The 26,379-nt window shown below is 39.2% G+C and overlaps 1 protein-coding gene across 1 annotated transcript; it reads right to left on the reverse strand.

The window, feature by feature from the left end:
- Window positions 1–5,160: 5,160 nt before the first annotated feature.
- LOC120799842 (high affinity choline transporter 1-like) lies at window positions 5,161–26,083 on the reverse strand. The gene is made up of 9 exons (XM_040145264.1): window positions 25,708–26,083; window positions 17,704–17,913; window positions 17,363–17,476; window positions 15,979–16,134; window positions 10,996–11,144; window positions 9,534–9,677; window positions 9,102–9,255; window positions 8,650–8,867; window positions 5,161–6,779 (listed from the first exon to the last, which is right to left on the reverse strand). Exons 2-9 carry the CDS (start codon window positions 17,885–17,887, stop codon window positions 6,243–6,245), a joined length of 1,656 nt encoding a protein of 551 aa, XP_040001198.1. The 5' UTR covers window positions 17,888–17,913; window positions 25,708–26,083; the 3' UTR covers window positions 5,161–6,242.
- Between the last annotated feature and the right edge of the window lie 296 nt (window positions 26,084–26,379).

Genomic DNA, 26,379 nt, shown 5'->3' on the forward strand with positions numbered 1-26,379 from the left:
CCTGTGATATGACACTCCTTACAGCCCCAGTATGTATTTCCATCTCAAAATCAATATCAGCTAGAGGGAATGTTGCTTTATACAGGTCATCAACCTCACTTGTGACGGTCAAAATGGTGAACACTTCCAACTCTGTCTCCCTTTTGCCTTCCACATACAGTATTTTATGTTTCTTTCCTTGTCCTCTGCCTAGTGAAAGTTCTCTCGGTCATTGTCTTGGAATGACATGCCTTTTTAATGTGTCCAGGTTTGCCACATGTATGGCATTTTGTCTCTTTGAATTGGTGCTCGTTTGCTGGACACAGTGCGCATGTGCCTTTACAACCTCGAAAAGGACCATGAGGTCCAAAAAACAAAAGTACACATATTACCTTACAACAATTATGTGATCAGTGTACATACCACGCTTGGCCAACCCACCCCAGCTTGAACTGTATATTGAGGACCAATGCGTAAAAACCCACAACCAAATGGAACAGAATATGAGTTACAATGATGTCAATTTCAACACGGGGATGATATTACATTAAAAAATTAACCAATTTTGTATTATCAAAATATTTTAATAAAATGTTCAAGGTTACTGAACTAAGAAAATTAAAAAAAAGAAAACTTGGATAATTGTGAAATAGTACAAACAAAAATGTATCCCAGACACAAATATTGGCACCCTTCACTAATATTTGGTTTCAGAACCTTTGGCAACAATGACAGCCTCTAAATGTTTCTTGTAACCGTCTACAAGCTTCTTGCACCTGTCTGCTGGTACATTCTGCCACTCTTCCATTGCTATGCATTCAAGCTCATTTAAGTATGCAGGAGTCTTTTTTGCAATGGCAGATTTCAGCTTTTTCCAAAGGCTTTCAATGGGAGTTGGGTCAGGACTCATTGCTGGCTAGTTTAAAACAGCCCATCTTTTCCTTTTCAACCATTCGTTTGTTCTGTTGGATGTGTGCTTTGGGTCGTTGTCCTGTGACAAGACCTTAGAACTTAGACCTGAGACAAGACCCAAGACCTTTGCCTCAAACCTAGTTTTCTGACACTGGGTAACACATTTAGCTCTAAAATGCCTTGTTAATCTTCTGATTTCATCATTCCTTTGATACACTCAATGCCTCCAGTACCAGAGGCAGCAAAGCAGCCCCACAGCATAATAGAACCTCCATCATGTTTTACTGTAGGTAGGGTGTTCTTTTCCTTACGGGCTTCATTTTGTCACCTATAAACAAAGTGATAGACTGCATTCCAAAAGAGCTCTACTCAACATTAGTCTTGCCTTTTTGTGACTTCCTTTCAATAGTGGTGTCCTCCTTGGCCTTCATCCCTGGAGCCCTACTTGGTTTAGTGTGTGGTGTATGGTACGGGCTGAAACCCCCACTCCAGACTGCTCCAGGTCAGCCTGAAGCTCTTTGGATGTTTTGTGTGGTGTTTTTTCCACAATCTGCAAAACCTTCACAGACTTCTCTCATGGAGTTTCTTCTTAGCACCACATCCTGGAAGCGTCTTAACTGTTGTATGACTGTGAGACTTCTTGACAACATTACAAACTGTTGAAACAGGCATTTCAAGATCTTTGGTGATTGCTTTGTAGCCTTTGGAATAGTTATGTTTTTAATAATAGCATTTCTGATGCTCTCAGACAGCTCTCTTGTCTTTGCCACTGTGAAAAAGAAACTGGAAACAATCAGCCCCTTTTCATGCAGTAAAATCATCATTCGTTGGTTAATTCAGATCATGTGACCACTGAAAATTAACATAATTAACACTTGTTTTTTATTTTGTTTGAGGAACTATTTTAGATTCACCAAAAGGGTTCCAAATAAGTGTGCCAGGCGAACATGTAATGTCTGTATTTTTTATTTCACTATATGAAAGCATTTTTTTTTTTTTTTGTTCATTAACTTTGGACATTTTATTAAATATTCTGATTATCTAAACTTTACATTTATTTTTGAAGATAAAGATTCTAAAGTCCGTACTTAAAATTCAGGGATGCCCTTTATTTCAAACAGGACTGTATATGTAGTGAAGATTTTGAAGGAATTTAGTAAAAGGCATTAAGTGAATTTTCAATAAAATGGAAGTTATCATTATATTGACATGTATGATTCCAGTGAATAATTTCCAGTGAGAAATGTGCTATCTTCACTTTTTTACAGAGGACTACAGAGGACTGAGAGAGAGCTGGGTGACATGGTGCAACAACAATCACCTGACCTTTGAAGTTTTGGACATAAAATTTCATCAATTCATTTTATTCTATTAGACATTTGTGTGAAATGTCGTCATAATTAAAGTATGTGTTCTTGAGTAATAGCCAAAAATGCGTTTTGTTAGGTCACAATGACCTTGACATTTGACCTTGACCTCCAAATTCTAATCAGTTCATCCTTTAGTCAATGTGAACATTTGTGAACAAATTAGAAGAAATTCCCTTAAGGTGTTCTGCCTTGAGGGGATTTCTACCGACGGACAGATAGACGGATGGATGGACATACAGACTGACAACATAAAAACATGATGCCTCTGGCCACAGCTTTCACAGACACAGAGGCATAACAAAAGCCAAATTAAGCCTTCAACTCAGAATATGCGTTATAAGCTGTACATTTTGGTGCGGCGATCTTATGTTCACTCGAATCGCTCTGAATGGTTGGACAAGGGCCAAGGAAAATGAACTATTTGCAGACAGTACTATAAACCAACAACAAACCAAAGTTTCATTAATAGTATGTCAAACTCCTTCCAAATTGTCTAATGGCTCCAGTCTCCCACTACACATAGTTTAAGGCTTATCATGTATTTTGTGTGTATTTTTTTTTTCTGGTCAGCCATTGTATTGATCGTCTGCATGGTCTGAGCAGCTTTCCCGCCATTAAAAACAAATATTTTCCAATTGTTTGGAAAGCTTAATGAATATTTACAACTAGGAGAAACTTGTCTGGATGAAAGAAATGTCAGGAAAACAGCTCATGTGTGTTGCATGACTAACCGAGATGACTCAAAAGCAAAGAAGCAGTCATTTGGGTTCAGCTTTTATTCTGACAGAACATCACCCCATGGGGATTGACATTTATTGATTACAAAGTAGGACCTTGCCAAGAGGCAAGAGAGAACTGCCTTCATGAAAGTTCAGTATACAAACAACACAGTTAATGACAATCAACATGCATAATAGTATAAAACCAAATACATATTAGGGGAAAATACAATGTAGAACTCACTTCCTACTTTATATTATAAAACTAACAACTGTCCACTATTTTAATAGATGTCATTTTACTAAACCAACATGGAAAATAAAACATTTCTGTTCTAAAAGTAATAAAATGCACAAATGACAATATACTCATGCTCCATTATTAAGGTGTTGCCATATTTCACTATACTGTGGACGGCTGGCTGATGACCGCTGGCAAGTTTTCTTCAATCAAATCATGTCTGAAGACATTAACTGAGTTTTTCTGGGCAGGATTGTTCATTCTAAATGGCTATTAATTTCACTCATAGGCATGTAACATGTTTTTCCTTTAATATGTGTGCAACACCCATCTGTTCAGCATCACCCCTGACACAAATCAAGTGCCACCCAGTGATTTAAATGTGTGGAGGTGAACATTACATGTTCTGCAAAACTGAAGTTTAATTTATTTTACCTTAAAAGTTGCTAACTTGAGATAAGATACATTTGTTTTTCCTTCTACTCAACGCACATCAATCAACTTTGATAAAAAATAAAGTGTAAATATACATATCATGATCAGACTGTACAGTAGAAGAGTATAATACAGGTAGAAATCACAATCACACACGTAAAAAGATACATGCATTGTGTTCTGCATGTGTCCTGTTTTGAGACACAGTTTGTTCTGTGCGATCAGTCTTTGGAAAATGACATTCATACAATATGCTTAGGATAGATGTCAGAATCATAGGTTAAAGTTTTGTATACCTAAAGCCAACATTACCACTCCATGAGGTATCTGAACAGTGACTAGAGTATACACCCATTTTACGATGTGCAGCAAATAACCATTGACAGTGGACTGAAACCAGTTTCCAGTGATATTAAAAGGCAACAGTATGATAGAGGAAAGCTTTTTGACTGTCACTCATTAGCAGGAATCTCTTTGCACAACAAACTACTATAGAGGCTCGGTACAACAAGCCATACATTAAAAACCACAAGGCTCAATTGAACAATCTGTACTGATAAAATCTAATCAGTAAATGGGCGTAAAATTTGTACTGTTGTGAAACTTTAAATGTGAGTTATCAGAAACTTAGCTGCAAACCTTTTCACCAAATAAAGGAAAAAATGATCCCACTGTAAACTACAGCTTTGCATACAGTATATAACAAAAACCCCCAACAACTATACAGTACAAAATCACTGACAAACTGAAAGGCTCACATTGATGGACGGTGAGGAAAAGCGAGGGTGAGGAATGGGTGAGGAGGAGGAAAATGAGGGAGATGTCTGGCGTTCTCTTGGTGCAGTTGTAGAAAACTGCTACATTCACTTATCATGTGATCAAAACACATCTGAGGGGAAAGGGCTTACAGTAACTGTGGTATGCTGGGAGATTGTTCTCCAGTTCTTCAGTTTTGTCTCGCTCTGCCACTTTTCACAAATAGGGGTAAAATTAAACAATCATTAAAACAAAAAACACTGAGCATTTAAAAAGCCTGAAATAGCGTTTGTGTCATTTCCGTCCAATTGTTTTTGGTTGCCATTTGTGATTTTCATTATTGCTTTGCACAACAAAGCCACCAGTGTTGCAATGCAACCCAACTCAGAGCAGTCCGACAGGGTGGAACACTTTTGTCATCCGTACCTGGGTAGTTTCAAATGCTGTCACAGTGTGGTATGTCTTAAACTTAGTGGTGTCTACTGGGCAGTATTTGAGTGATGAAGGTAAAAGTTTCACTGTGAAAATCTACATGTTACTATAATTCTTCACATATTAGATATGTTCACATAACTCTGATTACCCTCTCCTTGAGTTCATTCACATCCCTTTGAACAAAATTTAAGAACCACTGTCAGGATTGTGAACTGCATGACCACATTGTAATTTTAAATAAAATCACAGTGATTTATAGACAATGATTCTTTGTATATGTAAGTGTAACATTTTAGATGTTAAAATTTTACTATCTAATTTGAAGTAACAAGCCAAAAATAACTACTGTTTCTGTATACTACAGCCCAAGGCAGCGGATCAGCTAGAGGAAGGAAGAAATCAGATCACATTAAAATAAATTTAAATAACAAAACATCTTTCACAAATGTTCCATGGAATAGTGCAGTGTGCACCCATTCTTTGTTCTTTGGGTAGCATTTCTTTTTTCTGGTGTGAAAGAGAGCCCTGTCATGCTTGTCAAATCATCTGCAGAGGTTCACACTAAGAGAGAAGTTCCTTGCGCAGTCTGATGCACTCTTTCGTATGAAAGGAAAATCTGATAGACAAATTTTGTTGATGTGGCCTGTAAACTATTTTATCATTATGCTGGATTAATTGTTCCTTTGGGATGAAGCCCATTTCTTGTATGAATGTCTTTTTACCATAAAGTGTTGCCACAGCGTGATGGTCTTTAGGAAATGAAGTCAGGTCTGTCGAAGAGGAGAGAATGCCCTCTGGATTTGGGCAGTGTCTCAATTTGTCATAGTGTGTTTGTAAAAATATATTTATATAAATCTGTACAAATGTACAATTCCGATCTTTGTTGAAGAGTATCTAATGAATAAGAGGCATGAGTTGTATCATTCTGAACATTTAACTTATGTATATTTTTCTTTTTTTTTTTTTTTTTTTTTTTTTTTATGGAAATGAATTTAAATGGCTCAACCGTTAAACTTACATCTGGGTTCTTTGTGTGGACAGCTTCTATTACAGCGATGTATGACGATATATAAATATAATGCAGCATAGTCTCTGGTATTTTATTCTGGGCCTGTATGTACAGCATGTAATCATCTTCGCTATATGCTATGCTGGCTAAGACTTGTTTGCTAACGTAACCTAGCCAGGGAGACAACTGATGAAGTAGGGTACCAGAGAGCTCAGATCACACTCTGCTATGCGTCATCGCCACAAATTCACTGTGATACTGTACAGAATCTGTACTTAACGTCCCGTCTTTGCCGTTGCTTCCCCTCTGTAAATTCTTGCTTAGCAGACAAACGAACATGTCCGCCTCCAGCCAGTGCTCATCTTCTCTCCTGCTTTGCAGCCTCCTCAGCAGCTGGTGGTGTTCAGTAGCTGCGTGGCAGCTACTTCGTTATCAGAGTTGGTCCTCTTGTCGTCCGTGGCTCTGGCTGTCGGTTTCTGCTTGCGTTTGATCTTAAACACATCCCACTTCTCAGACAGCAGGTCCTTGTTGAAAATGATAGACGCCAACCAGGAGAAAATTAGAATGGACACAAGTGAGATGATCATAATGGCGGTGCGGAAGGGGAAGAACTGGGTTAGCTTTCCCTCGTCATCCAGCCGGCAGCCAGGGAACTGGATGGCGGGTGGCAGGCCAATGAGGGGCTCACCGCTCAGGACCCTCATGATGATTCCCATCATGTAGCCCACGGTGGCTCCGTACCCGTTAGAAACCTTGAAGAAGAGGATGCAGACTAGCTGAGGGAACATGATGGTGTAGGACATGTCTACGCCCACGAGCCAGAAGACCAGGACGCTGCTGTCCAGGAAGGTGAGGGCAGTGCCAGCCAGACCCACCACCACCACTGAGATACGGATCACCCACTGCATCTCACGGTCTGATGCCTGAAGGAGTGGAAAGAATGACAACAACAAAGACAAAGAGAGTAAAGTTTCACATTATACCTTGTTATACAATGTAAAGGATCTAAGGATCATCTGGACTTGAAGCTGAGAGATCCCCTTACAAAGACAAAGTATTCATAAGTTACAGCACGCTGAGAGACCTGCAGTAAACTGGCCTATTATATGGAACATTCTTTGGTTGTGAAATAATGAAACAGATCATTTTATTACTCAGCAAATTACTGTCAGTCTGAAACAGTGGGCACAGTGAACAATATGCACAGTATCGTAAACTCAATAGCTACTTTGTTGCCACCCCCTGCTTTTGTTTTGAGAGCACATTATAGTGAATACATTACAGTCTCTGATTTGCAAATGTCTTGTAGCTACCCCCATAAGATTCTTTTACAATGGCCATTATAAGCATTTTATTTTCAGTAGATTATTAATGTAAATGGATGCACATTTAAAATCCTAAAAAGGGAGATAATTACATCTATTTTACATTTCATCAAAACAATACTCCAGTGATTTTGTATCAATTTAGCATTGTAGTGTCATAAATCTGAGGGACCTGCGAGAGACATCTTTTGTCAAGGTTAAGACCAGAATCTTACTCTCTTTTAGCAAATAAAATTAGTATGCCATAGAAATGTGCAGTTAAAAATAAATACATAAAAAAACAACATGCAAAATTTGCAAGAACTACCAAACTGTGACTACACTCCAGATAAGGCTAGCTGCTGAAATAACCTTAGCTTTAGCTAATTTACCCACTACCCACAACTTGTAATTGGAAAAAAAAAAAAATCTATTTTGATGCTCCAACTTCTCATTACTGAATTTGTAACACCACATTATTAATGCAATAGTTGAATAAAAACATAATGAAGAAACAAGACTTAAGAGTCTACCATGCTTGCGGCACTGTGAGGCTGTATGTTGAGTTGAATGCTAACATCTGCAGGGTAACATGCTCACAATGACAATGCTAACATGTTAAACCGATATAATGCTTATATAATGTTAGTCTAGCATGCTAATAGATGATAATTAGTGCTAAACACAAGGTACAGTTGAGGCAGATGCGAATGTCATTCGTTTTGCGGGTATTTGGTCATAAAACGAAACCAAAAAATACTGGACAAGTTAGAATGTTGCCCACATGGTGGCGCTAGATGTAAGGGTATCACCAAAGTAATTAGGATGCATCATCTGAGAACAATGAATGTTGGTACAAGATTTTGTGCCAATCCATCCAGTAGACGTTGAGATATTCCACAAAATAATTGACTCTTATACGTGTTGGTGGCACTAGGGGGAAGGTCAGAGGATCACCAAAGTCATTAGAATTCTTCCACGGGGCATAAATAATAGTAAACCATTGAACAGCTGTTAAGATATTTCAGCAAAGGCCAAAAATGTCAACCTGCTGGTAGCACTGGAGGAAAAAAAAAAAAAAAATCAAGGGATTATCAAGGCCAGGAGGATTCATCCTCTGGGGACCATTAATGTCTGTACAAAATTTCATGGCAATCCATCCAGTAGTTGTTGAGATAATTCAGTCTGGACCAAAGTGGTGGACCGACTGAATAATAGACCAACATTATCATCCCTAGATCCATGCCCTTTCATAAACTAGTCCTCCTAAAAGGTAACTATCCTAGCTCAGCAAAATAACAGTACCTGCATTCTCTGACTCCAGTGGAATTCGCATAATTTCATGGCGTTGAATTACCTTTAAATTACATATTCAAAAGAATTAAATTATAGTACAAGAACACATAGTTGTAGATACTCGTTTTCCATGTATCCTTCAGATTTAGTTAAGGACATACACACCACTGATATCTTTCTCCGAAATTCTAACCTGCTTCCTGATGATGTTCTTGTAAATATTTGAGGAGAACAATGAGGCAGAAGACAGAAGAGCTGAGTCCATGGAGGACATGACAGCAGCAGCTACAGCTCCAATGCCGATGACAGAGATATATTGGGGTGTGAGGTACTGCAGGGCGATGGGGAGGATGGAGCCTGCCTGGTCACGCTGATATGGGGTGGGCAATCCATAGCTGGTCGAGTTCCAGTCTGGAGGAAAGGACGGGTCAAAACCAAAGGAAAGTTTGAAAGACCAAGGGGAAGAATAAATGAATGAAGTAAGAAACGGGGGTTAAATCTGATAAATAGAGCTTAATTCAATGTAATCATGGGAAAAATGTATAAATTCTGATTTTTCCAAATGGTGAAGCCTAAGGCCAATGCAGAAACTAAGCTTAAGAAAGCCGAAAGAATTTTCCAGAGTTGTAACTTAAGAGTGTGTACCTGTAGATGCAGCTACAGCTCCCACCAGCACGGAGGGGATACCTAGCACCAGGCAGAAGGCAGAGGAGGCAAAGCAGGTCACTTGAGCCTGGGTGTAAGATGAGGCGGACAGGATTCTTTGGTAGAAAGCCTGGTAGGCCAAGCCCCCTAGAGCCTGGCAACAACACATAGTTCAGACATGATGACAGGAATTAGTTTGTTTAGCAATAGAGGACATGAATAAAAATCCTCTCATGACTGTTGTTTTTATGCCTGGCTGTTAGGTCATCTAATGAAATAATCCTATTTAATTGAACTGCTGGGTTGAATTTAATTTAGTTTAACTGCTGTGATGGCAGGAGTTCTGTAAATACTACATAAGTTTTGTAACAGAAAACATTTAGAGTTGTCTGTATATGTATATACTGTAATGACCTTTCCTTGTCAACTCACCAGCAGCATGAAGTCGTCGAACCACTTGCCGGCCTCATCAAGTTCCACCGTGCCGACCCAGGGAGCCTGGAAGGTCTGGTTGTAAGCCGTCAGTGAGATGTCCACAGAGTGAGGGTTGGTCAACAGGAAAGGAACACACACCCACTGTATACACAAACACAAGGACACAACTAATCTGATTATGGGTCCAGTGGGGAAAGTTTTCAGGCAGACACTGAGAATTAGGAATCTGAAACTAAACTAGAGCTGGAGTTAAAGCTTCAGTTTCTGAGTGATTTACAGTGCTTTTATGTCACATTGTGGTTAAGCTTAAAAAGTTCTCATTGGTCCAGAATTAACAATACTCATATTACAACATGATCTCAGCATGAGGTCTATTTAGTAGCTGTTCTGGAGCTTTTCAATCATCATATGATCTTCATAAGCTAATGTAGTTTGGCCAGTTTTCATGGAATTTAAAGCTCAACTTTGAAGTCAACATGAAAAAAAAGTCTTAAGTGCTCTGAAAAAAAATGAAAATTGAAATGACAACTGGTCAAACTCCATCTGCCGATGAAGGTCATGCGGTAAGATTGAAAGCTCCAGAAGAGCTATTAAATGGATCTTGTAGGGAGATTATAAACAGTAGCAGACAAAACAAAGTTAAGAATTAACTTTTAAGATTAGTCCATATTAAAGGTAAGTGGCTTTGTGTACACCAGTCAGGGTTTGAAGTGTTAAGCATTGACAGCAAAAAAAAAAAACGAAAAAAACCCCAGCTCTTTAGGTGCATTGCATTATCCATTTTTATTTAACCCTCTATTTACCCTGCAAACTGCTCCACAAAACAAATAGCTCAAAGACTGTTATGAGACTGGAGTCAATTGTACAAATATGACTTTTAAATGAACTGTGTGAACTTTCTGTCCAGTTAGCTAACAAGCTTGCTATCTGACAATTGGCAAGTTTGTAATGCTTTGTCCCCTTTTTAAATAACTCTTTATTGAATGAAATAATGTACAATCCTGTGACAGAGGGTGTAAACCCACATAGTATGGGGAAAACAGAAGCTTAAAGAGCTGACTAGCATGTACCCAACTAGCCCTGTGAATAGTCCATACGCAACCACATATTTCACAAACATTTATAATTTTATAGCAGCCATTTTGAACGTGGAGTGAGGGAACTTCAAACATCCTTCACAGTTCTAAAACAAGCTAATGAAATCAGTAGTATTTTATTTTAGCAGGCAATTTAATCAGCTAGCATAGTTAATAAGCCACCATGTACCTCTGTTTAGCTCTATATTGAAATTTGATCCCTCTGGTCTTTCATCCACTTGAAATAAGTAAAGTAAAGTAATCTGATAGGACATATACTTGAATGATGTTCATCATTCAATAGGAGGAATGGACCTAGAACACTAAGGTTCCCTGACCTGATGTTCAAAATGGCTGTGAACAGGTCAAGAGATGTTACGCACCAGGCTGACAAAGATGAGGATGAGCTGGATGACGTCTGTGTAGGCCACAGAGTAGAGCCCCCCCAGCAGTGTGTAGATAATGGCCACCACTGAGGAGATGATGATGGAGTAGACGTAGGACAGATCCAGGATCACACTCATAGTTCCACCTGGAACAACACAGTTGAGCGATGAGCATTGTAGGACTGACGGAGGCAAAATTTCTTATAGCAAGTCTTCTAATGTACAGATGTTGGTAGCAACAGATACATGCAACTGCCTACTGTAATATTTTAATTAAGTGTTTTATTAGGTTCTCAGTCTCGCTTTTGCTTTTAAATCTTCTCTCACAAACAGACACACACATATACATGCATCCATTCGTATGTACTTAGGATTTAATAAGAAGCTAGGCAATGACATTGTCTTGTTATACTGTTCATATGCCTTATTGCAGTATTTCCACTTTGACAAACAAATGACACTTTTACCAAAAAAAGAGCAAAACATGACATTTCTATTCTTTTGACTTACGAATAAAGTAACACTTAAAAACATAGGTGGCGTTGGTATAAACCTTTAGAAAGCATCAAATCGCTTAGATAAAGCAACAGGCCAAACTAAAAATGATAATGATAAAGTTATAACAAACAGAACCAAACGGAAACATATAACAGAAGCAGCCTATTGATTGTGACTCCAAAAATATTCCGTTTTCACCCTCTTGGGTGAATTATCACCCTTTAAATAGTGACAAATTTTGATTGAATAAAAAAAAGAAATGTTAAAAAAAAAATCAAAATGAAGGTAAGGAGAAGTGTCTTCAAGTGGTGAAACAAATGTGTAAAGAAAATGAAAAAACTATATGTATAAGTAAATGTAAACAAGTGAATTAAAAAAAAGACATCTTGTTACTCAAACAAGGCAAGCAAAACGTCACTACCTTCACCGTCTCTTCATTGCCAGGGTCCCCCCAGCCGCAGCCTGCAGCCACACCACAACAATGCCCTTAAACAGAGAAGTGTCAGATCGGCACCATCTATCGCCACTCAGCACCTTTCTGACCTGTCACCCCCTTGTGGACCCCACCACCCCATGAAACCACCCCGTCACAACTTTCTGTCTCCCCCACTGACTTTGCATCATCTTGATGATGCATACTTGACTGTTTCAGTTTGACCTTTCACCCCATGTGTTTGACATTTTTTGAAATTCAATCTGTGGCCCTGGAATCTGTTTCACCTTATTAATTCAATCTGCTTAATCATATTATCTAAAATAGCTTTTTTTGATCTTTCTTCTACAGACTCATCACTTAATAACCCTTAAAAAAAGTAGATACTACAGTTATTAATCTCTTGTTCACACTTGGCACTAAAATGCATCTTGTCTGATAAGCTCTAATTACATGTGTGAATGCACCAAAACACAATGAGCATTAACACTGGGATTCAGTGACTCAATCCTTACTGAGAGGTGGTCAGCAACACAAATGTATACATGACCACAATGACAACGCACAGCGTTAACTTTGTATAACCAATGTCTAAAATGACCCCAAGGCAAGCTACTGTAACCTGTTTGTCTCTTTTCAGTCACTTTTTATTTCTGGTTTTGAGTTATTCAGTGTAGCTTTGCCGTGTTTCGTGTAGTGTTGTAGTTTGCAATAGCTAAAATGTTATCAGGGAAGTAAAATCTGACCACATGTGGCCTGTCTGGATGCTTTCTGATGCCATGTGTGAACAGAAATCCATCTCAACTAGATTTATACCTGATCTGGATGTGTGGATACACATTTGTTCTGTAAATTATCTTATGGTGGGGAATGACGCAACATGTATCCTAAATAATTCCTGGGTCAGCAGTTTTCTAGATATAGCACTAGATCCCTTATCTGTACTGTGCTGAGCTGTGCTGTTCCCCTCTTTGCTAAATTTAGGAAGAGTAAAAGTGGAATGAGATTCAGGGGCCTCTGGGGCTTAATGGGCAGCACCAGGGATGGACTGAGGCAAAGAGCTGCCTAAATACCCCACACACACACACACACACACACACACACACACACACTAACACACACACACACACACCCACACACACACACACACACTGTAACACTAACACAGCAACCTTTCCGTCCGGCCCCCAGTTCCTTCTCGGCAGAAATTTGATCATGACTGTGTTGATACTACATGGCTCACTGACAGCGCATGGAAGAAGTGTTTTAACAGTTAAATCCTTTCTGGCGCTGAACCACCACACACACACATACTCAAGCAGACCATGAAGCTCAGTTTATGCTACACATACACACACACACATAAACAGTCTCCCAGCAACAACACCCCCATTGGGTCAAATGCTCAGAGCATTCTCTAGAGTGTCAAGTGTTTATGTGTGTGTGTGCGCGTGTGATGCCAAGCACACAACAGGCATGCATGCATAACTGTCCCTGAAACAACAACAGGAGGTTTTACTGATGAGTGAGGGCTACCCTGATTCTATATTGGTTAAATAGGTTTGGATAAAAACGTCCCAGGAACATTCCTGCCTCCCTACCAGTCCTTTTCTGGAGCGTCAGCACAGTGACTCATACACTGTCAATGGATTTCACTGTTTCCCTTAAACTCTTTTTAAACTTCTTTTTACACACAGAAATGAAATTATAATTCAGCATGGAACATTTATCCCCTATCAATCAGTCAGAGCCTTGGCACAAACAATGGAAAGAGGTTTCTAATGACACAACAATCTAGTTTGAATAATTGATCACCTTTCACAATCAACAGGCTGCTCGATGTTTAACCCCCTTTTTCAAATAACACTGGAAAAGAAAACAGCGTTAAAAACACACACAAGAAAACATTATGTACACACACGCACACTCACATTTTCTCTGCTGCACAAACACCCATGCACATTCACACTGCAGAGCACAGTGGCATCTGCTATCAAAGCGCATAAACACACACACCAACACACACACACACACAAAATTAAATAAATCACTTACAGATTAGAGAAACAGTAAAAACAGCAGTGCCAAATGTAGTAGCTTATATATAACAGTACACAAGGATCACATCACAAGGAGCCACTTAATCTTGTCATCTGAACAATTTTCTACACTACACAATAATAATCCACGTAATAATAGTAATAATAATAATAAACTTCAATAATAAACACATTGTGCTTATAATGCTGACGGTCAAAATTTGTGTTTTTATTTAATATCAGCAGAGCAGCAAGAACAAGCGTCTACAGCCTCTGGGTATAAAATGTGTGTGTGGCAAATATTTTATATCTTATGTTTTTTTACCTAGAGCTTGGTACTGTAAAATTTTTAAAAAATAAATAAGGACAGCATGGTACAGCTCTCTATGTTCATTTTGCACTTTAAAGTTTTTTTATTAAGTTAATTGACTGTTCGCTAAGCTGCAGCCCCTTTACTTAATTTGTCAAGCTTTCCTCACACAGCAAATATGCAACTTACAATGTTAATGCTGGCAGATTTACCACGTGAAACTCTGGATAATTTTAGAAGTATTGGGTCCTTGATTTAAAACAGAGGTAGACAAACCCAGGCTTTTCATTGATCACTGAAATTACAAATGTCGCTGGCAGATTTTATCAGCTGTAGCAAGCTAGCTAAATATTGCTAACACTAGCTCCATGAGTTGGTTGAAAACTCTTTTTAATGTTTCCAGCTGACTTCTATTAACTAAAAATCTTGTAAAAAGGATCTTGACTACTTTAAGACTACCAGTGGCCTAACTGTGTCATGACGGCTACATACATGCTAACAGAAGCTAAAGCAGTATGTCCGAGGTCAACAGCTAGCATCCTCACAAGCTGATGATCCATATAGAAAACATGGATTTAAAGAAGCAGCATTGTCATGTATTGCAGTCTGGAACTAGTTAGTCCTTGTATTATAAGCATGATCCTTGTAACATAAGCCTATTATTGCTAAGCTTACATACTTGCTTGTATTTTCAAATGGTATGTTCTCACTTTTTTAATGTTACAAGAGAAAAGGCTTTTGGGATGAGGACTAACTGATCTGTCTAGCAAATATAATGCTTTCTCTTTTTACATGGCTGGGGTGTGTACAAACTTCCTCAAATTCAATAGAGCTGCTAATGTTGCCCTAAACTCTGATGGCATCCAGGACCGGCTTCCACAGTGGATGTGCTTGAAAGTAAACCTGGCTTTTTCTAAGGTAACGTTTAACCTTACAAACTAATGTAGTTATTTAATGATCCTTGGCCCTAAATGTTATAAATTACTACTGTACATAGTATGCTAGTTAGCTGGACATGCTGCTTGGAGATAATGTTGTAACAACGTTTAATCCATTCCTTACACCTTTTCTCTTGTGTTTTTGTTTTTTGGAAATGCGAAAATAATAATTAAAAAAAGACCCACTAAACTCCTACAAGGTATCTCTCTTACTATAACCCCATGCATAATCCTTTAATGTAAAGTTTGAAAGACCCAACTTGCCTAATTACGATTGCTAAGCTAGGATTTGACAGTTGCTGAGCAGAAGAGGGAGTTAGTGAACAGTCAACTTTTTTATAGTAATTTTCACACAATATTGCACCACAGTGTTTTTTTTTAACCTTGTGCGTACTTCTTATTTTTTATCTAATGAACTTAAGAAGGTGAATACATTGTGTGGACAAAAAAAGTGAAGCACCTGACAATACAATATAACCCAATATAACGGCTCAGTAAAATGGTTTACACTGTTTCAGAGGGCAAAAAGCTGTAGTTTGTGGTGGTGATTTTGTTGTCATATTTTTGTTTACCTGCTTTTAATTTACAACACTGACATGAATGATTCGGTGCCAAAACAGCCACACACATCAATTCCAGCTTTTCTAATCTAGTGTTTGTGCACATAATGTACCCAGATCTGTGGGTGCCGGAATGATTGCATAAGTATGTGTTTGCATACATTTACAGGACCAGACAATTTTACAATGTGAAGTAACTTACCCAGGCTGACAAGTGTGCGTGCCACCCACAGGACATCGGCCACCAGTGCGGGAAAGATCAACGCACTGCTCAGGACGTTCCCATACTTCTGTTGGAAGGGGTCCATCATTGTAACATACTTGTTCTCTCTCATAGGCTTGGCAAAGAAAAAGCCACCTGGAGTGGGAGGAAGAGATTAGCATAAAATCAGAGTCTCCTTCTGGAAATGATGAAGCAATCAATTTTAAAACATGGCTGTATTTCTGTCATATAAAAACCGAAATGAGAGAGAAAGGAAGAAGAGGAAGAGGGTGAATGGGAGAGTGGAAGAACAAGTGTGTGTGAACAATTACAAAAACAAGTGTTCCCTCCAGATAACTCAATAAACACTTTCAGCTCATGGGTCCACTCAGCCAACAATGGAGAAGAACAGAGGGGGAATGTTATACTTCCTGATCAGGGACTTTGGAGTTTCCACTTTCCCATTATTCTCCTACCACGTAAGCCATTGTGACATTGGGGCCTGAGCACTGATGATTTAACCTGTTGCAAATGTTTACGGATGGATGACGGAGTTTGTCAGTTCGGTGAATTCAGGAGCAGGCAATCCAAGTCTCTTTGCACCTGTTGCCTCGAGTTACAATCCCGAACTGATTTCTCATGGTCCTATTTTTAACGTGAGCGACACTTTTATTTGTGCGTGGAGTCAGGTGGGGGTTAGGGTTATCGGAGCAGTGTTAGTGGGCAACAAAACTTCAGCCTGAGATGGAAATCAGTTCCCCTAATAAAATGTGTAAAGAAGCTTTAGGAAACTTAATTTAACATTTTTCCTGAACTGATTAGTTCACTTGTGATGAAATTATAAATCCTATACATGCTAGTGATTGTTGTTAAAAATGCTAATACTGCAAATTAAATTGTGACTTATTTAGTACCCAAGTGTCACCCCAAAGGACTTTCATTAGCTTTTCATTAGCTGCTGAGTGTAAAACAAGGGATACACTGAATGTTAAATGTTGACAACGACAATCTGCCCTCTTCTAGGTCCTGACCTAGCAATCTTTTTATTTAAAGATGGGATGAGACATGCGCATGTTACCAGCCTGTGTGGCAGTTTACCTTCCTGCCAACAACTAATATTACTGGCATGTACTGGTGCTTGCAGTTGTTCATTTCAGACCATGCATACATAAATAATAAATCTTTATCCTGCCATGCGAGGATAACATGCACCATCATATCAGTTTCACTTGCGCAGTTGTATCCAATTAAATTTGTCAGAGATTACAATCAGCTGACATCATTTGTTGAAAGAAAAAGAAAAAGAAGCAGAGGATGAAAGCACTGTGGGGAGGGTCAGGGTTTATGGTTCTCAGGCCTGGGGGGGGTCATTGGTGCCACTCACCTAAGAAGAAGGTCAGGACATACGGCACAGGCATGAGAGCCCACACTGCGCCTAGCGTTGGGTTGTATGTTGCCTCAGCTATACCAAGGATGAAGCCTCCACCCACCCATGTTGCTGCACAGAGACAAACACACATATTAAAAGGAGAATCATGACATATACACCACAGTAGCTTTGCATGCCAGGGACTTCACGAATACCAAACAAGCACAGATGTCAGTTATCTTTTGAAACTTCGTTCCTCCAAACATTAATTATTGAATATTTAATGTTATAAACACATCAGAAAGACTCAAAATGACAAGGTGGTGTCTAAACTGAGCTCTCTCACTCTGCTTTACCAGTAAGAGTGAAGATGCCGACTAGCAAGTTGATGTTGCGTCCAGCCAGAAGTGTTATCTCCATGCCATCTCCTGTGCACTTCTTCTCCTCCTTCTTGGAGCGCATGGATGCCCAGATGCCCGTGCCCAGGATCAACAGGTAGAACACTGCCATCACCACCAGACCTGGCACATTGAGAGCCATCCTGAACTACTTTTGTGTGTTTTTCCCTGTTGGATAGAAAGAGAGAAATAAAGAAACATGAAGTTCTGAGTTGCTGAAAGCTAGAAAAGGTAATACAGAAATACTGTTTGCAATGGTTGTTTAAATCACTGAAACATTCAGTGCAAAATGGACAAACAAAATCATATATCGGTACATATTCTCATTCACTTTGTGTAAAAATATTTTTAGGACTGCAGGCCAAGAGGGTGGGGGAGGCAATACTGCACAAAATAAAATGTCATCTAAGATGATTTTTGACAAACAAAAAAGGTACATTCATCATGTGCAGAAAGCTATTAAGCACAAATGATAAACAACAATACATAGAAAATAGTAGCACGTATTCAAATGACTGAAGAGAGTAAGGTGAGCAAGGTGAAAAAGCAACTGTATAACTCCTTAAAGAAAGAAAGTGAATACAGAAAAAGGCTGCAGTGGAAAAAATACAAAAGACAGGAGCAGCAGCATCTCGGATGACCTGGCTCTATTTGCTTCGCAGATGGGGTGATGGGGTGAAGAAAAGGAGGACAGGTGGAGTAGAGGAGGAGAAAAAAAAGGAGGCAAGGAAGGATGAGGAGTCGGAGAGGCAAAAGGGGTCTCACCATATACTTGGCAGCACTGATAAAGATGGCGGACAGATGTTGTCCCCCGTCTTCAGTGGTTGGATGGCCCGAGTTTCGACCCCAAACATCGGTAAGTGAACACAACTTAGAGCCATGTTAGTGCGTACATAACCCTAACCCTGGTCTAACTGTGTGGCTACTGTAACTGTGTATTGGACAGATGGTTTTCTTATAAAAAAAATTAAAATATGAGAAGAGCTTTTGCACCTATATTATTTAAAAAAAAAAAAAAAAAAGCGTTAACTGCTGGTTTGCAACCCCTTCTCTGCACCTTGACATGGCTTATATTAACTACACTGTAACAACTCTGTTAATGCAGTCCAGGAAAACTGAAGGACTCAAGACATGTTTTTTTTTTTTTAAATCTAAAATATCACAGTAAGGCAGTTTATTAGAAAACCTTTTTCTTTATTGTAGACAGAAACTTATCATAAACACAGCCATCCTTTTCATGTTGAAGAACAAGACATGGCTCCTGCCTAATGCAGTGAAAAACACATCTGTTATACAGAAAGCTTTGGCTCCAATTATAAAAGAGAATAGGGAAAGGAAAAAAGGAAATGTTTGTGAAAGGAATGGACTGAAAAATACGGGTAGTGTGCGGTAATGTATGTGTATGTGTGTGTTTACATGAGAGCATGGAAGGAATGGCTGAAGGGCTGGGGGAGTCAGCTCTGCGCCAAGGTCAACAAAAGCCTGAAAAGTTCACTCACGTGGCCCATGTGTTTTTCTGTATGTATGTATGTATGTATGTATGTATGTATGTATGTATGTATGTATGTATGTATGTATTTATGTGCATGTGCTTGCTTGTGCACACTGTTGCAGCCTTTGCATACGAGATTGCATCTCGTATGCAAAGGCTGGTATTTCTGCATCTGGTATTTCTAGCTGTAGAAATACAGTCTTCATTTTGAGAAACTGTATATTTTCTCCACAACATTTCAAAGCTCCTTTATAAACTTCTTATGCCACTACAATTATCTGACAGCTGTAGTTACAAGTTCTTTGCCAAAAAACTTACACATCAAATATGGACATATCAAATACACTGCATTACTTGAGTGGATGTGACAGATCTGAACGGGTTGACTTCAAAGCATCTTTATTTAAAAATTACAAAAACGTTCCCCTACACGAGCATTAAAAGCTGTAAAAATGTGATTCTCGGTTGGTCTGGCAGTACACGCAACCCTTTCAAATTGCAAACAAGCGTGGAGTCTGATAGCCAACCAATACTTAACCAGGTAATTACCGCTGCCAGACAGCAAGCAATACTCAGAAAAAGCATACTCTACAGTGTGTGACACACAACTGGTAGTGCACACACACTTTTTTGGCGCTAGCCACCACTAAAATCGACAGCAATAACTCCTAAGAGATTAATGTTTGTAACATTTCCATGGACTTGTATCATTTTTATGGGGCTTTATACAACCACAGGGGTGGCAGCATTCCCTTTGGGCTGCTGGTATTTTTCATTTGCCTGTAAAAACAAAAGAACATTCAAGAAGGAATCATGAGGACGCCGTGTTCCAGTCCACTGAATCTCTGAGACACTTGCTTTTGAGATATTTGAGAGATATTTATTTTTCATGGTTTACGTAAAGTAGTAGTAATCAATCTTTTATCCACTGGAAAGTTGAAGAACTCCAACAAAGTTGTTTATTTACACATCCAATAGACATGGAATAGCATTAAAATGCATTTGGAGTCGTGTGTCTGGCCACCAAACCAATCTAAGTCCTATAGTCACTCTCCTTTTATCTTTCAGTCTTTACTGACGTCTCATTCGCCAGCTAGTAGTTAACTTTGTCTGTCTTGCTGTTTGGTGCTAGGCAGGTGGCGTACACTGATTTCTGGGCTTTTTGGCTAAATACAGCTGCCTGCTGCTGCTGGAAATGAAGCACGAGAGAGTAAATGTGCCGAAAAGCCAAAAAGATAGCAGCCCATTTAACAATACCAGTTTATCTAGTCATTTGGTTTTTTGGTAAGGTAAATAGTTGATTGGTGGAGCTTTATAATATGAGTTATATTCAGTTTGTATTCTCCTTAATATGCTTTACTGTATTATCAGCTGTATGTTTCAGCTATTCAGGATTTTCACAGTCCTGACTATTTCAGTAAGCCCCATCTCCTCTTCATAAAAGTATGCAAGATATTTCAGAGCAGAGAGAGGTCTGGAGTCCATCTATAAGGATATGCACGCCTACTGACCTATTTTGGAGCAAAAAAAAAAAAAACAAGGTCCCCTTAATGTCTCCCTCCCTCTGCACACGCACGCACGCACACACACACACACCATGCCCTCTTCTTGATGAATGATGTCCTTAAGGACCTGGCGGAGGCTGGATATATTCATGTTACTGACTCTGGTCTGAATGAAATGCTGGGAAAATGCATTATTTCACATATTTAAAACGGATTCAGTCACCCTTCCTTTACCTTGCCATACACTAAATGCTCCATATTTTTTGCAGTTACTGACGCCACGTGAATATTTCGTCATGTATGCTGTAGGCAACTTCTAACAGGGCAACAAAGTATTACTGCAGTGGAGCAGAGCTATGGAGCCTTTAAAAGAATTTCATTTTAAAAACACGCCAAATAGGTTGGCTAATGCACTGACAATCAGAGTCAAGTAAATTTTTATTTATTGTTTTTAATGTATGTGTGTATGTATGTATGTATATATGTATGTAATTAAGGAGCTCAGCGTCTCATTGTCCCTACTGTCACATCATGGTCATGTCTATATGGTCCACAGAGTAGACCATGTAGACATGCTTGAGGAGTCTATGATGTTCATTTGCATGCGTTGGCATCATTTACTTTTCCTCACACATCATATTGATATCAGGTCTGCATGTTCTAGAGAGAAGCAATGGCTCATACTCCTGGGGCACTGAGACCCATTCCCAAGCCTTTAACCATACTTCTAATATGTCCAACAATATATGGATGAGCTCCCACTTGTTTGAGACTAAACTTTTCAGTCAAAACTTTACAAGTCAGTACTGACTGTAGCTAAATAAAAATCAATTAATATCTATCTATCTCTCTCTCTCTCTCTCTCTCTCATCACCTCAACAACCTTTATCTACTAGTGGTGCTGTAATCTATGAGCAGAGAGGAGAAAGCGGAGGATAAGAGTGTAACTCAAGGAGCTGGAAGCCAGAAGCTAACTGGGGGAAATCCACAGGTGCTTGTTGCCACAAATCTCATTCAAAGCTAACTCCAAGCTAAGTGTTGACCGATGAATTTTCATTCCAGAGGAGGATTATATGCCTCCTTCAGCGTTTAAGAAGCTGTGAATGGGAATGTAATTAATTTATATCAATAGTGTACAGATGAAGATTTTTTCTCTCTCCTTCCCTCTTAAGGTCACACAAACATTTTTCCCACCTTCTTGAGGTATACTGTGAGTGGCTCAGAGCTCTCTCACAGCCAGCCCTCCGTGTGTGTGTGTGTGTGTGTGTGTGTGTGTGTGTGGGGGGCTGACAACCTCTTCTTTGACACTAAGCACTCTGTCATTTTAATGTGTCAACGTCAAGTCACTTTGCTTGGTCAGCCCCTGGTAACTTTCCATTACTCTTCCTCCGGGACTCAAGCATGAACACAATGCAGGAATATTAAAAGATGGAACACGCAAAAGGGTAGTGCCCACTTTGCTGAATATACTGTGTGCACACAATTAATTTTAGATTTGTCACGTGTGTCCCTTTAAGACAACAGTAAATTATATTCTACACTTATCAATTCTTAAAGGCAATAAAGCCTGTTGACCTTGTTTATTTGTTCTCACATCAGCTTTAAAGATGAATTCAGTTTTTTTTCTTTTTGTAGTGAGAACTAAAACCAAAGGAGTGAGAAAAATCTTTCCACATGCACACCGCAAACAAGGTTTAAAAAAAAAACAAACTGAAAAAGCTACTGTACAAATAAACTGTACTTTCATTCTTTGATTAGTGACAGGGATTAAAGAATTAATGTGATGTACAGGTGCTCTGACAGCTACTTGTCGAGTTAGTAAAAGAGGGTGAAGTTGCCCTCAAGGCTGTAAATGATGGTCAGACAAACAGGTGTGCCTAGTATTGTTTAGATCTTAATTGATTCCAAATCAGATTGCGCTTACCAATTCTGTTTATTTAATTCTGGTTCGGATTCTTGGCTTACTTGAGTAAGGAATGCTTATTAATTTCACCACTTTCGAAATATCCATAGCATCCAGCTGTACATTCATCCCTTTACATCCCTAATTTACAGCACTGCAAGGTAATGTACATTGATTATTCGTACAAATCATTTGCCAGCAGCCAAACAGAAGCATCAGCAAGCAAACCTGGCAGAGCTGCCTCATGGGTTAAAAATAAGTTCCTGTTTCTAGATAAGTGGGATTCGGGATGTTTATTAAGCCTTTAGTCTGTCTACGAGTTAAAAATTGCATTTGAACTTCTGCCTTTTGTTCATGCTGGGGATAATCCACACCTCACTGTCACAGCTGTTTTAAAACTCATGATCGTCTCTCTTCACTGATCTTCATTCAATCAGAAATGATTGTTGTAAACCACCAAAATCCAGTGTTTTAATAATTTAATAAAAGACTTTTTTTTAAAAGCTTCAGATTTTGGATCGTATTGGTTTATAAAAAAGGCAAACAAAATGCAACTCTCAAGTTACCAGAGTTGAAAGGACCATTTAGGTATTGCCGATCTCTGCTTTACTGGAGCTGTACATTTAGTTCATGCTTGAATAAATTTATTCTTAGCTGTAGATAATCTGCACGTCTGACAACGACTAAGGACATTAGAAAGCTTTGTGCCAGTCTCAATGTAACCCTTGGCTCTATTTGGCGGAGAGAGAGCAGGCACAGGATTGATTGGCTCTGTGATGAGTGTATCTTTGGACATGACTGCTTTCTCTGTCTAAATATTCCATGTGGTATTCTTTCATACAGGTGCAGAAGTGTGTCTTGGCACAGGTGCAGCGACACCACTCTTTCTACAAATACCTCCCCCTCTACTCACACCCACACATCTCATCTCCCTGCCTCTCAGTACTTTTCCGCTCAGACCAGCTCTTCTGCCAACTGTGCGTTTGCCGCCTGCCTCTTCTCCATCGCCACCTCCTGCAGTTTTGTGATGTGGAGAGGGTTCACAGGCATCATCTGCTAGGTGTGGGTTGTACTGAACTGAGTGTAACTGGTAACTTTCACTACGAGTCTGCACGTTCCTTCGCACGTGCACAGTCACATTCACCCTCACACATGCTATAAGTCGATAAGACGTCAGGTTGATGCAGAGCACCAGTGAAATGTGACCTTGCTACAGTCCAGACACAAAAGTGTTGTCTTTCGAATAAAAGAGGGGAAGAAAGTGAGGGGACCAATAGAGAGATAATGAAACAAAAAAAAGTGCCATAAGTTAGTATTTTAGTATAAAGTAACATTCAAAAATTAACTAAAATTATCAACAAGATGTGAAGAAATAACAATGCTGATGTTATGTCAAAGACATCTATGTATTGGTTTTCAGGGATATCTACTAAAGTTAGCATGCTAACCAGCTAGCCCCAGCCCCTCCCATCTTGTAATACTACTTTGTACCTCAAGAGGCAATAGTGAGTCACTAATTGTCCAGTTTGCCCTCAGTCCAACATGAGAGAATGAAGACGTTGCGCTGCCCAAGAAACCAGGTTTGGCAGCAAAGAAAAGAAGTGACAGAAATAGAAGCAAAACAACAGTTAACATTGTTGTTGCTTTCCACCTGTGGAGACAGCTCTTGGTGAGAAAAGGAATGAAATTTGATGCTGAACTTGCAACGTTTCTTCTAGACTGATAAGTAAACAGTTGTTAATGCTAATGTTGTATGTAGCGATAGCCAACACGTATAGAAATATAAATAATAGCACCTTTGACATTTTGTTACCACACCTACAGTCTCTTTACAATTAAAACTAAAAACCAAGGTGTTAAGTTGTACAGGATATGGGGAGTGGACATTATCAGATCTTGATTCCTGCTTTTTAAAAAAAAAAAAAAGTCACAATAGTTCGATAGAAAAAGAAGAGCACCTTGAAGCAAAGGTGGACTTTCACTATCTGTGGCAAGTTGCAAATTCACTCACAGGACACAGGCATTGAGTAGTTAAAGGTTAAGCGGGCAGAAAAAGTATACGCCTATAGTACACATTAGGGACATCCAAGACCAGTCACTCTGAACGAAACTTGAAGCTAATCTCTTAAATTTAGAAGGAAACCGCTCACTTTGTTAGTTCACTCAAGGTGCTGTGATGAGGTGCTATCAAGGTGAGGCAGCCCTCAGGGATATTGACTTTCATTTAGAGAGATATGAGCGATGAGAATGATAAAAGGCTGAGAGGAGCAAATATGCAGAAGCATTTTTATTCCACATGATGAGGATTGCCAGGAAATACCACAATGAAAAAAAAAAAAAAAAAAACCCTATCACTGAGAACTAGCAAATTACAAAAATTGTTTTAAAAACCTTGCATCCACAGTGACATGTAAAACTCCTCTGGGGGATATATTATTCAAAAAATAAATGAAAACAATCTCTTTGCATCCTATATAGTCACAACAATATTTAGTCAGAGCGGGGTCAGGGTTGACAACAAGTCTCAATAAAAACTAATTTTTCATCACAAATTTTCAAGAAACATTATTCCTTCAAATTAAGATTTAAAGATCATTCAAAGATATCTTCATTAGTCTAAGTCAGTCATACCTGACACTGCAGTCTGACCATTGATTCAGCCTCTGCAACTTCTCTATTCTCAGACCTAGTCCAGTGGAAAATTACAGCTTATCAAAACAATTGATAGAATACAGAAAAACAAAGATAGGCGGTTGTAGTTACAGAAGACAAACCACAAGAGCCAATTTGCAGTACCCCTCAGTGCTATTTCTAGGACAGGCATGCACTCTCACTTAGTGTGTCCCAACTTGACCAAGTTTAAATAGCGTTCCTCAACAAAATACACACACATACGTACACACACACACACACACACACACACACACACAGAAAAACTCACTTTAAAAGAAAAAAAAATACACACCAAGTTAAAAAGATGTACATAAAGCAAAGATCATGACAGCAAAGAAAAAAAACTGAGCACAGACATATGTTAGCATATTCGATCATTGAATACATACCTAGGGTTTAACAGTACTTGTCAGTTCTTACAGATGATGTGAAGAGGGAACAGAGGCTATTCTCACAGGACAGAGAACTTGCCAGGAGATAAATTCAGTCCAGGGGGAGAAAGATTCATTCAACACTCATCCACAGTGTTGGGGAGTGACAGAGACAGCCAAGAGATGGAGGGCAACACACAAAAAAACAGCAGGTGCTCTTCAATCTCTTAAATTCAAGACAGTTGAAAAAAAGCCAAAAAGTCTATTTCAAAACTTTTTAAAAGAGTTTTTTCACAATTGTCTCTGCAGTGAAGAGGGAGAGGAGTCAGAGTTGATGTTCACAGCTCGTGAAGCAGGTTCAATGAGGGAGGATGGAACTCTCTAGAATCAGCACTCAGCCTTCCCCTGGTTTTAAACCTCATGGGGTGGGAGGAGTCAGAGAGGATACAAAGGAGAAGAAAGCTGCCACTACTGCCACCTGATTGGTGACTACATTGCTGTGTCTGTCTGCAGCCAATTAGCTGTGTTGAGAGTGCAGACCCTGCCCCTGTTTAGCTTTGGTCCACATGAGGTGTCTCTGACTTTAGGGCACTGGCACCTCCAGCTGCTCATGATCAGCTCATTGACAACTCCCCCTTTCTCTGTCCAACTCTGCCTCTGTCTATTCAACATCTCTTGCTTTTAATCTCC

The sequence above is a fragment of the Xiphias gladius genome, chromosome 15, assembly GCF_016859285.1.
Source record: "Xiphias gladius isolate SHS-SW01 ecotype Sanya breed wild chromosome 15, ASM1685928v1, whole genome shotgun sequence".
NCBI lineage: Eukaryota > Metazoa > Chordata > Actinopteri > Istiophoriformes > Xiphiidae > Xiphias > Xiphias gladius.

Coding starts and splice junctions, on each gene's coding strand:
- LOC120799842 (XM_040145264.1), bottom strand. CDS start 17,887: ATGGCTCTCAATGTGCCAGGTCTGGTGGTGATGGCAGTGTTCTACCTG. Junction 9,678..10,995: donor TCCTCATCTTTGTCAGCCTG/GTGCGTAACATC, acceptor TTGTGTATACAG/TGGGTGTGTGTTCCTTTCCT. Junction 8,868..9,101: donor AGCTGTAGCTGCATCTACAG/GTACACACTCTT, acceptor CCTTTCCTCCAG/ACTGGAACTCGACCAGCTAT.